Below are 10,328 nucleotides of genomic sequence, written 5' to 3' on the forward strand. Positions count from 1 at the left end.
ATTGACTGGGGCAACCACGGGTGTCCATGGAGTCGGGGTGAAGGGTGGAGAAGCCCGCCACCGGAACCCGGGGAATCGGACAGTGCTCACCCTCCGCTGCCCTCTCGCGTTCTCCACCTGGGACGCAGCCGGGCGCGGCTCCCCAGGCGCGGCAGCGGGAGGGTTAAACCATGCGGGAGGGGGAGAGGCGGAGACCGAGCGCTCCGAGCTGCCGCGCCGAGCCCCGCCGGGCCGAGCGCAGCCCGAGCCGAGCCGAGCCGAGCCGAGCCGAGCATCTCCCGCCGCCGCCGCCGCCCCGCGCCCCGGGCGCCCGCCCCCACCCTCTACAGCACCCCGCAGCCCTCAGAACCCCCCGACCATGCCCAGTGCCCCACCCGCTCCCGCGACCCCCCAGCCCGGCGCAGCCCCGAGCTCCCGCAGCTGTCGCGCCGCCGCGCCAGGCATGCAGGTGAGCGACAGGGACCCCCCACGCCCCCGCCCGAGGGAGCCCTGCCCTGCCCTCCCCGACTCCGCGCCTTTCGCCCCCCGCCTCACCCGGCGCGGTTCCTCGCCCGGCTCGAGCCTCCAGCCCATAAGCGCGCCTTCCCCACCACGCTTTCCTTCGCTCCGCGGGTCCCGACTCCATCCTGCCCTCCTGGCGCAGCTGTCGCCGTCCCCGCCGCTGCCTTCCTCCCGCCCTGGGCTCAGCCCCCGGCTCCTTGCATCCTCCTGCCTCGGCTTCCCTTTCTGCTCTCGGCGCTCCCGCCCAGGGAGACCCCTCGCCTACCTCCTGGTCCTCGTCCCCCGCCCCCCTTATCGCTTTCCAGCCCTGTCCGGGGACCGTGGGCCTGTGGGAGGGGTGGGCTCGCGGCCGCGCTGGGGATGGGGCCCGGTTCCCCCAGCCCGAGGCTCCCGCCCCACCCCCAGCTCGTCTCCTGCGCACAACAGGTCGGTGAGGAGCGAGGGGAGGGTGGGGTAGCGCGCCAGCCGGGGGACTTGGGGCTTCCTGGAGGGGGTGACTAAGGGGTGCGGGGTCCGGGGACTGGAGATGACGTTGGTTGGGGAGGGGGAATGCACAGGCGGAGAGGCGAGTGGGTCCTGGAGTCAGCTGGCCACAGACGTCCCTGGAAGCCCTTTTCCCCTCCCCTGGCTCACACGCCTTCCTCTGTCCCTGCAGCTTCGCTCTTTTCCCGGTTCCGTCTCCCTTTTTCCCACCAGGCCCCCATCCCTGCCTCTCTCCGTAGCTCCGTATCCCTTTCCGTTGGAAGAAACAATTTCCATCTCCTCCATCTTTGCTGTTCCCGTTTTCCATCCCCCGTCCCTTCCTTGTCTCATTTTGTCCTCAGTACCATGTTCTCTCCTTTCCCCCTTCCTTCCTCCCCATCCCTGGTCCCCTCCATCCCTCTTCTTCCTTCCCCTTCCACGATCTCCACTTCCCATCCTGCCTGGACCTTTCCTTCCTCCTCCTCCTGCCCTTCCTCCTTCTTCCCGGCTCCTGTGACCGCTTCACCCCCTCAGCTTCCCTCCCTGACCTTTACTCTCATCCTCAGCATCCTCCAGCTGCCGATCTTCTCTGCGCCCCCCAGTCCGTTCTTTCAGGACTAGCCCCCTTCACCTGCTTCCTCTTCACCTTCCTCTTCCCTTCTCACGCCTCACCAGCCTTCCCTCTCTCAGGCCATCATCCCTTCACATCTCTCCCCACAGCCCACTTCCCCAATCCCTTCCCCAGACTCCCCCACCTTACTCCCCTGTTATTCTCTGAGAGTGCCTAACGTCCAGATTTAGACCCAGAATCCAGAGGACGCCAAGTGTCATATCCTCATTCACTGGGGAGCCTGCTGCCGCCGCCTGGATCCACCACCCTCAGCTCTGAGAACGTGTCCTCTTCTTTCAAAGCATCCATCCCAATTCTCCCAGGACTCTTCACCCAGGAGAGCTACATTTGAGGGGGTGGCCTCTCCCCAACTCCACCTCCCCTCAGAGGGCACCTATGCATTTGGATGATCGAACATTGAGCAAATATTCTATTCTGTAGTTTTTCTCCCGCCCACCTCTCTCTTTCTCTCTTTCCTTCCATCCCTCCATCTCCTCTCCCCCTGCTCCTGAAGATGAGATTCCTGGGGCCATTCAGTCATAAGAGAAATGCCTCAGACAACAAGTGGGGTGGGCAGGCTGGGGTGCTGCCCCTGTGCAGCCTCGCACGTTCACACACTCACTCAGATTGCCTTCCTCTCCCCTCCCCCACTCAGACTCCCTCCCTCGCGGTAGGTGCTCAAGGAATCACAAGGTTCTTGGCTCTAAATTAAGATCTAAGAAAAGCTAGGAGCTGTGGGCAGAGGAAGTGAGACGGAAGGAAGCCAGAGAAGTGAGAGTAGACCCTGGGGTGGGGAGGTAACAGGGACCTGGGAGGTTGTGTAGATAGGGGCTGAGGGCTAGACAGGGGACCACTCTGGGGGTTCCCCTCCCCGCTCCCCACCCCCCGCAAGAGGATGCTAGGCAGCCGTGGGTCCTGGGTGGCAGCAGCATAGCTGGCGGCCACAGCTGGGAGGGGAGATGCAGGTGAGCTGGTGGGTGAACGAGCTGGGGAAGTACTCAGGGCAGGGCTGGGATGTGATGACCCCTCTCTCCCCCAGTAAAGGCTGAAAATCTGGGTCGTCTCTGAGGAAGATCTCGGACATGGAGTCCAGAATGTGGTAAGTCTGGCCCAGCAGGGGAAGCTTGGAAGCCACTTTCCCTGGGGTCTTGGCCCTTTCCCTCCTAGGCCCACCCCGGGGCCTTCCATCCTAAGGGCTAGACCCTAGGAAGATGGGAAATGAGACCAGTCTTCCCAAGGCCCACCTACTTTTTGCACAGAGTCTTGGAGGAAGGCAGCCTGTCCTCTGCACACATAAGCCCAAGATGGCCTTGGTTTCACCCGCTCTCTCTCCCTTCCCACAGGCCTGCACTGCTGCTGTCCCATCTCCTCCCTCTCTGGCCACTGCTGTTGCTGCCCCTCCCACCGCCTGCTCAAGGTTCCTCCTCCTCCCCTCGGACCCCGCCAGCCCCAGCCCGGCCCCCCTGTGCCCGGGGAGGGCCCTCAGCCCCACGCCATGTGTGCGTGTGGGAGCGGGCGCCTCCACCAAGCCGCTCCCCGCGGGTCCCAAGATCACGTCGGCAAGTCCTGCCGGGCACCTCGCCCCCGGCCACCCCATCAGGCTTTGAAGAGGGGCCACCCTCATCCCAGTACCCCTGGGCTATTGTGTGGGGTCCTACAGTGTCTCGAGAGGATGGGGGGGACCCCAACTCTGCCACTCCTGGGTTTCTGCCCCTGGACTATGGTTTTGCAGCCCCGCATGGGCTGGCCACCCCACACCCCAACTCAGACTCCATGCGGGGTGATGGAGATGGGCTTAGCCTTGGAGAAGCACCTGCCACCCTGCGGCCGGTCCTGTTCGGGGGCCGCGGGGAAGGTGAGTGGGAGTTGGGGAGGTTGGTAGGGATTTGGGGCGGTGGGGGGAGGCTGGCTGAAGACTCTAAAGGAAGCAACAGAGGTCCTGTCTGTTAGCTCCTTCCACAAATGTGTCGGGCACTAACGCTGGCACAGGAGGCCAAGATGCAGATGCATCTGAGCCTCAGAGGAGCTCAGGTCCACTGGAGAAGACAGATGTGTAAACACTCGGGGATGAGCCAATGTAATAAATGCTCTAATGGAGGCGCGCACAGCATGTTTTTAGGCCGAGAGAGAATGGAGAGACTACTTCTGCCTGGGGATCAGGACACCTTCCAAGAATTGACATTTAAGCTGGAACTTGGAAACAGTGGGAGTATTCCAGGCAGAGGAAATGAACGAGCCCTTCGGGGTGACATCTCAGCTCAGGGAGCGCTGAGATGGGGCCAGTGGTCTGGGGGTGGGGCCAGGGTGGAGATGGACATTTCCACCCCCTAGTTTCTGTGCAGAGAGAGAAGTTCTCTCTGACCTTGGAACCTCCTCCTCATCCCATATATACAGAAGATTTGGGGAAGTGGAGAAAAAGGATTTGGGAGGAAAAGGGCTGAAAACTCTGGGGAAAGCCGATGATAAAAATAAAGTGGGGGGGGGGTGGGGGCTCCAGAGAAGCAGAAAGAGTTGGGCGATGTGGCTTCAAACGGCAACACTCCAAGCCCACCCCCAGCCTCTCTCGGCTCCCCCCACCTCAGGCCTCCCTAAGAATTTCTCCCTACCCCAAGCAGGTGTGGACCCTCAGCTCTATGTCACAATTACCATCTCCGTCATCATTGTTCTCGTGGCCACTGGCATCATCTTCAAGTTCTGGTAAGCTGGGGTGGGGGGAGGAGATGCTGGCATCCCCAGCAATGTTTGGCTACGTTTGGCTGGAAGGAGGGAAGGAGCCAGGGCGGCAGTTTTGCTGGCGGTGGGATAGGAAGTGGTGGATTAAGGCAAGACTTTGGGAAAAGGTAGGAAGGACTCGGGTGGGGGACGCTCTGAGAAATGGGTGCAGATTCCTTCTGGGGAAACACAGGGGTGATGGGAGGCGGGGGGAGTCATTTGTGTGCACGGGGGCTTTGGTGGCTACCGCTTGTCCCCGTATCCTCCAAGACCCATTCTGCAGAGCCCCTTCTCAAGGCCGCCTGGGGAGGAGGGAGAAAAATCCGAGCTTTCTTTGCACACACTTAATATCGGGTCGCTCAGTCCTTCACACTTTACTGCAAGAATCATTAGACACAGGTGCCCAGGTCATTAGCTGACTTTGAACTAGAACTAAACCTGCCAGGCGCCTGCTGCAGAGGGAAATGGCTCTGCTGGGTATGCGTGGGGGAGAGGCGGTTCTGGGGGACTCTGGGTGTCTGTGGGGAGGAGCTACTCATTCTGTGGATCTGAACCAGGCGAGAGGGTGGCTTAGATTCCCGAACCCCCTGGCGGGGAGAGGAAGTGGTTTTGTGGACGCGGTCTCAGGACACGGGGCTTAGGGACCTGTTAGAGGCTGGTTTCTCTGCTGTAGGATGTCGCGGGTGCCTGAGGGAGTCTGGGGGTGACCAGCGCTGGAGGCCCAGGTTGGGGGCTTCCTGAGTGTGTGAGAACCTCTTTTCTTCTGGGCACCAGCTGGGACCGCAGCCAGAAGCGGCGCAGGCCCTCTGGGCAGCAAGGTGCCCTGAGGCAGGAGGAGAGCCAGCAGCCCTTGACAGACCTGTCCCCAGCCGGGGTCACTGTGCTGGGGGCCTTCGGGGACTCGCCCACCCCCACCCCTGACCACGAGGAGCCCCGAGGGGGACCCCGGCCTGGGATGCCCCAGCCCAAGGGGGCTCCAGCCTTCCAGCTGAACCGGTGAGGGCAGGGCAGAGGGCTGGGAGGGCGGGCAGGGGAGGCACCTCGGGGCTGCGATTGTGGGATTGGGGCGCTCCCTCCCAGGTGGGTGGAAAGGAGGCAGACCTGCCCCACCCCCACCCCGGGAGACTGGACCCCTCCTCTCCGGGGGGACCCTTCCATCTCCCACTGTCTGTGGATCTGTGTCCTGTTTTCATGCTGCCATTTAACTCCAACTCTGCCCTCTTAAACCTGATCCCTTTTATTTCTTGGACTGCCCTCTCGATTCTGGCCTGCCTCTTGGTTCCTGACGGTGCCCTTTCCCTTTTCCTCTCAGGATTCCCTTGGTGAATCTGTGATCCCCCCCAAGGCTGGGCTGCCACCAAGCAGGGGGCCAAGGGGCCGGCACAGCCCCCATCCCGCTGAGGGCAGGGCGGCCGTGGGCGCCTCGGAACACTGCTAGCCCGCGGGCGAGCGCACCTGCTCAGCCTCCTTTAGGTGGGGGCCTCACATATCTGTGGCTTCTGGCCCCCAGCCCCGCCCTGGCACACTCACATGAGAGCCTTGCACACTCACCTCTCCCCTCACGAGCCACTGCACACACTCATGCTCTTGTACGGCCAGTCTCCCTAGCCACGTCTCTCCCCTCCGCGGATCCCTCACGTCCTCCCTTTCGTCTCACACTGTTCCCTTTGTCTTCTCCCACGCCCCACCCATCGCTCAGTGGCCCATCACTCAGAGGTCAGTGGGTGACTCCCGTGGACTCTCGTGTGCATGTCCCGGCCCCGCGCTGTGGCGTTGTGTGTCATGCTCACACTCTCGCCTCATGAACACCCACTGATTGAGTTTCTGTGGCCCCTGCATGCTGCCCCAGAGGTGGGTGGGGGGTGAGCTGTGGGCTTCTCGGGCCTCCATCTGTCACGGTCCCATCCCGCTCCACATTATGTGTTTCGCTGTCTCCCCCATCCCGCTCCGAGGACACGAGCACTCCTTACCCTGAGGGCTTCCTGTGGGAATGGGAGTACTGAGGGCCCAAACTCCTACCCTCTCCACTGCTAAATTCTGTTGTCTGGGAGATGGCTTTTGGGGAGTCACCTGCTGCACTACATGAGAAAGGGGCTCCCATTTGCCCTCCCCTGCCTCCCAAGTCCTTCTGTCTTGTCTGTCCTGGCTGTCTGTGTGTGTCACTCTGGAATTCAGAGCCCCCTGAGCCAGTCCTCCACTTCTCAGCCTCCCTGAGGGCCTCCCTAACTCCACCTAGGCTGCCAGGGACCAGAGCCAGCTGGTTCAAGGCCATCGGGAGCTCTGCCTCCCAATCCGCCCCTCCCTCCCTCCCTCCTTGGTTCCTCCACTCTCCCTCCTTTTGCACCGCCCCGCCTCAGGTTTGTCCTGACTTCTCATGGCTTTCCCACCTTCCTTCCTACTTCCCTCTCTTACCTGGCTCCTATGCTGTGATATATATTTTTGTATTATCTCTTTCTTCTTGTGGTGATAATCTTGAATTCTTGTGGGATGTAAGTTTCAAAATTTTCAAATAAAGCCTTTGCAAGATACCTGAGTCCCCTGGTTCTGCCTTATGAGCCCCACAGAGAGGAGAGGAGCAGGGGCGATGGGCAGCTAAGAGGGAGGAAAAGAAGGATGGGGGTGTGCGGGTAACCCCTCCAGACCCGATGTGACCTGGCCTGCTCTGACCCGGGGTTGGGATTCGGGGGCTTTGACTCGGGATGGAATGGAAGGAAGAGACACTGAAGGGGGCAGTCTTGACAAGGAGCAGCCGGAGCAAGACAGAAACTGGAAGAGTGGCTTGTTAATTGCTAGAGAAGGTCAAGAGAGACCACGAAAAAGGAGGCAGAAGAAAAGGGAAACTTATGTAGAAGCACAGGCGATGGCGCAAGCAAGAAAAGGAAGATGAGAGCGCTGATAGACACATGGAGGTTGAAGGGCAAAAGGAGAAGAAAAAATGGAGCAACCGGCAAGCGATGAGAGGGAGCCGCAGTAAAGAGGCTGGCTGCCCTGCTTGCTTTATTTGCAGCCTTGCTCCCTCACCTGCCCCCGCCCACAGCTGTCCCCAGAAGCCCCGCGGTTAGCTCTCAATAGCTTTCCCCGCTCTGCCCTCTCTGAGAGGCACTGCTGGGGTGTGGGCGTGGAATCGAGGGGTGCGTTTGGAGGAGGGAATGCAGGCTGTCCAGCTGGGATCAGTCACCTCTGAGCCCCCAGTTCTAGGTCTGGTTCTCGTAACAGCCCTGCAAAAACCCACACGGCAGCCTCTCAGCTGTTGCTAGGTTCTGTTGCCATGGTAACCACCCAGGTCCCATTTCTCCCCCCACCCCCATCTGTGCCCCACTTGCTCCCTGGAAATGGGGGCGCTCCAGGGAGGAGAGGAGACGGTCACGTGCAAGAGGGGGGCTGCCCTGGCCTGTGTTGGCCTCCATGTATTTATTTTTGCAGCTAGAATCAGGAATGTCTACGTATCTGTAGGTGGGTGCTTTAGGGGTTGGGGCGCTTTACTGTGTACTCAAGTGAAGTGTGGCTGAGTCCACGAAGCACACAACGGTGAGCGAGGTGGAGGGAGTGTATTTCTCAGGATCAGAGCAGTATGTGGATTCGGGTCATCAGACTCCCTAAGAAAAAGAAGAAAGAAGCAGATCCGGGCCAAGGAGTGATGAACCAGCTAAAAGCAGAGGTGCGAGGCAAACATGCTGCTGAGGCGGGCTCAGAGTCAACCCAGTGGGACCTGAAGAGACCCCAGCCCGAAGCTGGTGGAAGGGAGAGGGCTGGATGAGACCTGAGGGTGCAGGAAGAGGTGCTGCTGGGATGGGCTGGGGGCAGTGAGGGAAGGACCTGAGGAGGAGGAGGGGGGGGAGGAGGAGAAGGGGGAGGAGGAGGAGGAGGAGGAGGGGGAGGAGGGAGAGGAGGGGGAGGGGGAAGAGGAGGAGGGGTAGGAGGATGACGGGAGAGGAAGCCTCATTAACCTTTCCCTTCCTTCCCCACAGGAATCTAGTGCTTGTCAGGTGGGGGTTGGGGGGAAGAGGAGGCACAGAAGGGGAAGAGCTGAAGTGCCCGGACAGCACATGTCTCTTATCACTTTCCTCTTCAGAGGGACAGTGTGACCCCAAAGCTCATCCATATGCAAAAGGCACACATGAAGGTCCCTAATGAAGAGGGAATTAATTATCTCCTGATTAGACTGCTGTTTCTCTAAATTTAAATAAATTAAAATATACCAGCAAGACACAGGAAATTCTTACCTGTTCCTTCTCCCTAAATGCCCTCCTTCCCCATGGAAAGTCAGATGGCAGGGAGAGACAGAGGAGAAAGACGTCCGAGTGTTCTGAGTTGTCCTAAAGGAATGATCCCAAACTAAATCCCACTGTTATGCTAACCAGGAAGAGTCAGGAGGCCCTGGGGAAGGATCCTAACTTTATCTCATGTAGAGTTGAAACTGAAACTATGGGGCCTCGGGAGGTCCTCAGGAGGCTCCAAGTGGCAAAGCAGAGTCACTGCTTAGTCACAGACCAAGAACACAAACAGTGGCCATACTACCCCTTTGCTTCTTGGAGGCCACCCATCACTACCGGCACCAGCATCTCTCATCCTGTGCTTTCTTTGCCTCCTGAGCTGTGCATCAAATGACTAAGCCAGGCTTCTCTTAAGCATTTTTCTGGAATGCTTACCATTGTGGCTCAGACCAAACCAGGGAATGGGGAAGCCCCCAGGAGGAGGGATCTCCCAGGCAGAGCTCAGGGTGTGGAAGTGATTCAAGATGGAAACAGTGTGCCAGCTGGAAAACCCCAGGCTAAAATTAACAGCCCTCCTCCCCCTACGCCCCACATTTATCTCTCTAAAGCTTTTCTCTAAGGAGTTCAAAGCACTAAAACTTGCTTCTTATAGCAAGGGCAGCAGCAGGGTTGACAACTGGAGACACCGAGGCCCCGGGGGGTGCCAGTTATTGTAAATAGGAGAAGAACAGAAAGAGAACCAGGACTTACAGTGATTACCACCATTTTGCTCCCACTTTTCGATCTCTGCCCCCAAAGTCAAGGTTTCTCAAATCATCGATCTCTAACCCATACAGCAACTACGTCTGGTCACATCTGAGCCCTTAAGACCCTTATCCTGCCAACTGTCACTATTGGGTTGACACAGACAGGTTACAGAGTCCCAAAATGTGATAAAGAGAGCGGACGCTTTTTAAAAGATACAATTACAAATACATATCTTCTATTTAAACATTTAATTGGAATTTTTATTTTTAGGTGTCTTTTGCTACTTCCTGGGGAAGCTGTGACCTTGGGAAAAACCACTTAAGTCTTCAGAGTCTTATGTTCATTATATGCAAAATTTGGCATTACAGTTATTCCTATCCGGGTTATTTTAATCTCTAAGCAAGGAACTATTACTGTTAATAGGAGGCACTTTGATTCTGTTTCACTCAAAATAGAGCTGAGCCCAGAGGGATTCTGGTCAGATCTGGGACAGGCTGGTGGCAGCATTCATTTACTCAAATAGCATGTATTTATTTAGCATCTACTGTGCGCTCAGCAAAGCAGTGGGAGGGTACCATGTATGAGATAGTTTCTCCCGAGTTGCTGACAAACTTGCTGAAGAGTCACATATATAAAACAGTTAAAACAGCAAAAAAAAAAAAAAAAAAAAAAAGTACGGACTACATGCTGTGGAAATTCGGAGAACGAGACCGTTGGAGCAATCAAGGAAGGCTTCCTGAAAGAGTTCACATTAATTGTTCATTGATGCAACAAACGTTTACCAACTGCTTACTAAGTGCCAGGCTCTGAGGATACAGCAGCGAACAATTCAGAGTCCTTGCCCTCGTGGGGCCGATATTCCAGTGAGAAGAGGAGGACATCCAACAATATAGAATCAGGTAGAAGTGAGTGCTATATTTAAAAGTAAAGCCGGGTGAGTAGGAGAGGGCCACAAGAACTTAGAGACCAAAGCAAAGAGAGTAAGGGGTGTGGTTAGGCAGGGGTCGGATTCTGAGGCCTGGGAGGGGTTATTAGTTACGCTTTGGGCCTAAGGAGGGACCTCAGAAAACTACTGACACATC

The 10,328-nt window shown here is 57.8% G+C and overlaps 1 protein-coding gene across 2 annotated transcripts; it reads left to right on the top strand.

The window, feature by feature from the left end:
• Window positions 1-224: 224 nt before the first annotated feature.
• On the top strand, window positions 225-6,813 carry PIANP (PILR alpha associated neural protein). 2 transcript variants are annotated; one of them, XM_082420326.1, is made up of 6 exons: window positions 225-448; window positions 2,613-2,672; window positions 2,917-3,428; window positions 4,189-4,270; window positions 5,060-5,281; window positions 5,598-6,813. In XM_082420326.1, the coding sequence occupies exons 2-6, from the start codon at window positions 2,656-2,658 to the stop codon at window positions 5,617-5,619; spliced, it is 855 nt and encodes a 284-aa protein (XP_082276452.1). In that variant the 5' UTR covers window positions 225-448; window positions 2,613-2,655; the 3' UTR covers window positions 5,620-6,813. The 2 variants fall into 2 exon arrangements, with proteins under 2 accessions (XP_082276452.1, XP_082276453.1); XM_082420327.1 differs by lacking the exon at window positions 225-448 and adding an exon at window positions 480-927.
• Window positions 6,814-10,328: the final 3,515 nt, after the last annotated feature.

This window comes from Balaenoptera physalus (genome assembly GCF_965194825.1).
Source record: "Balaenoptera physalus genome assembly, chromosome: 13".
NCBI lineage: Eukaryota > Metazoa > Chordata > Mammalia > Artiodactyla > Balaenopteridae > Balaenoptera > Balaenoptera physalus.

Bases quoted from the DNA above. Each gene is read 5' to 3' on its own strand.
- PIANP (XM_082420326.1), top strand. The intron at 3,429-4,188 runs GTGAGTGGGAGT...TACCCCAAGCAG, and splicing joins GTTCGGGGGCCGCGGGGAAG to GTGTGGACCCTCAGCTCTAT. The intron at 5,282-5,597 runs GTGAGGGCAGGG...TTTTCCTCTCAG, and splicing joins CCAGCCTTCCAGCTGAACCG to GATTCCCTTGGTGAATCTGT.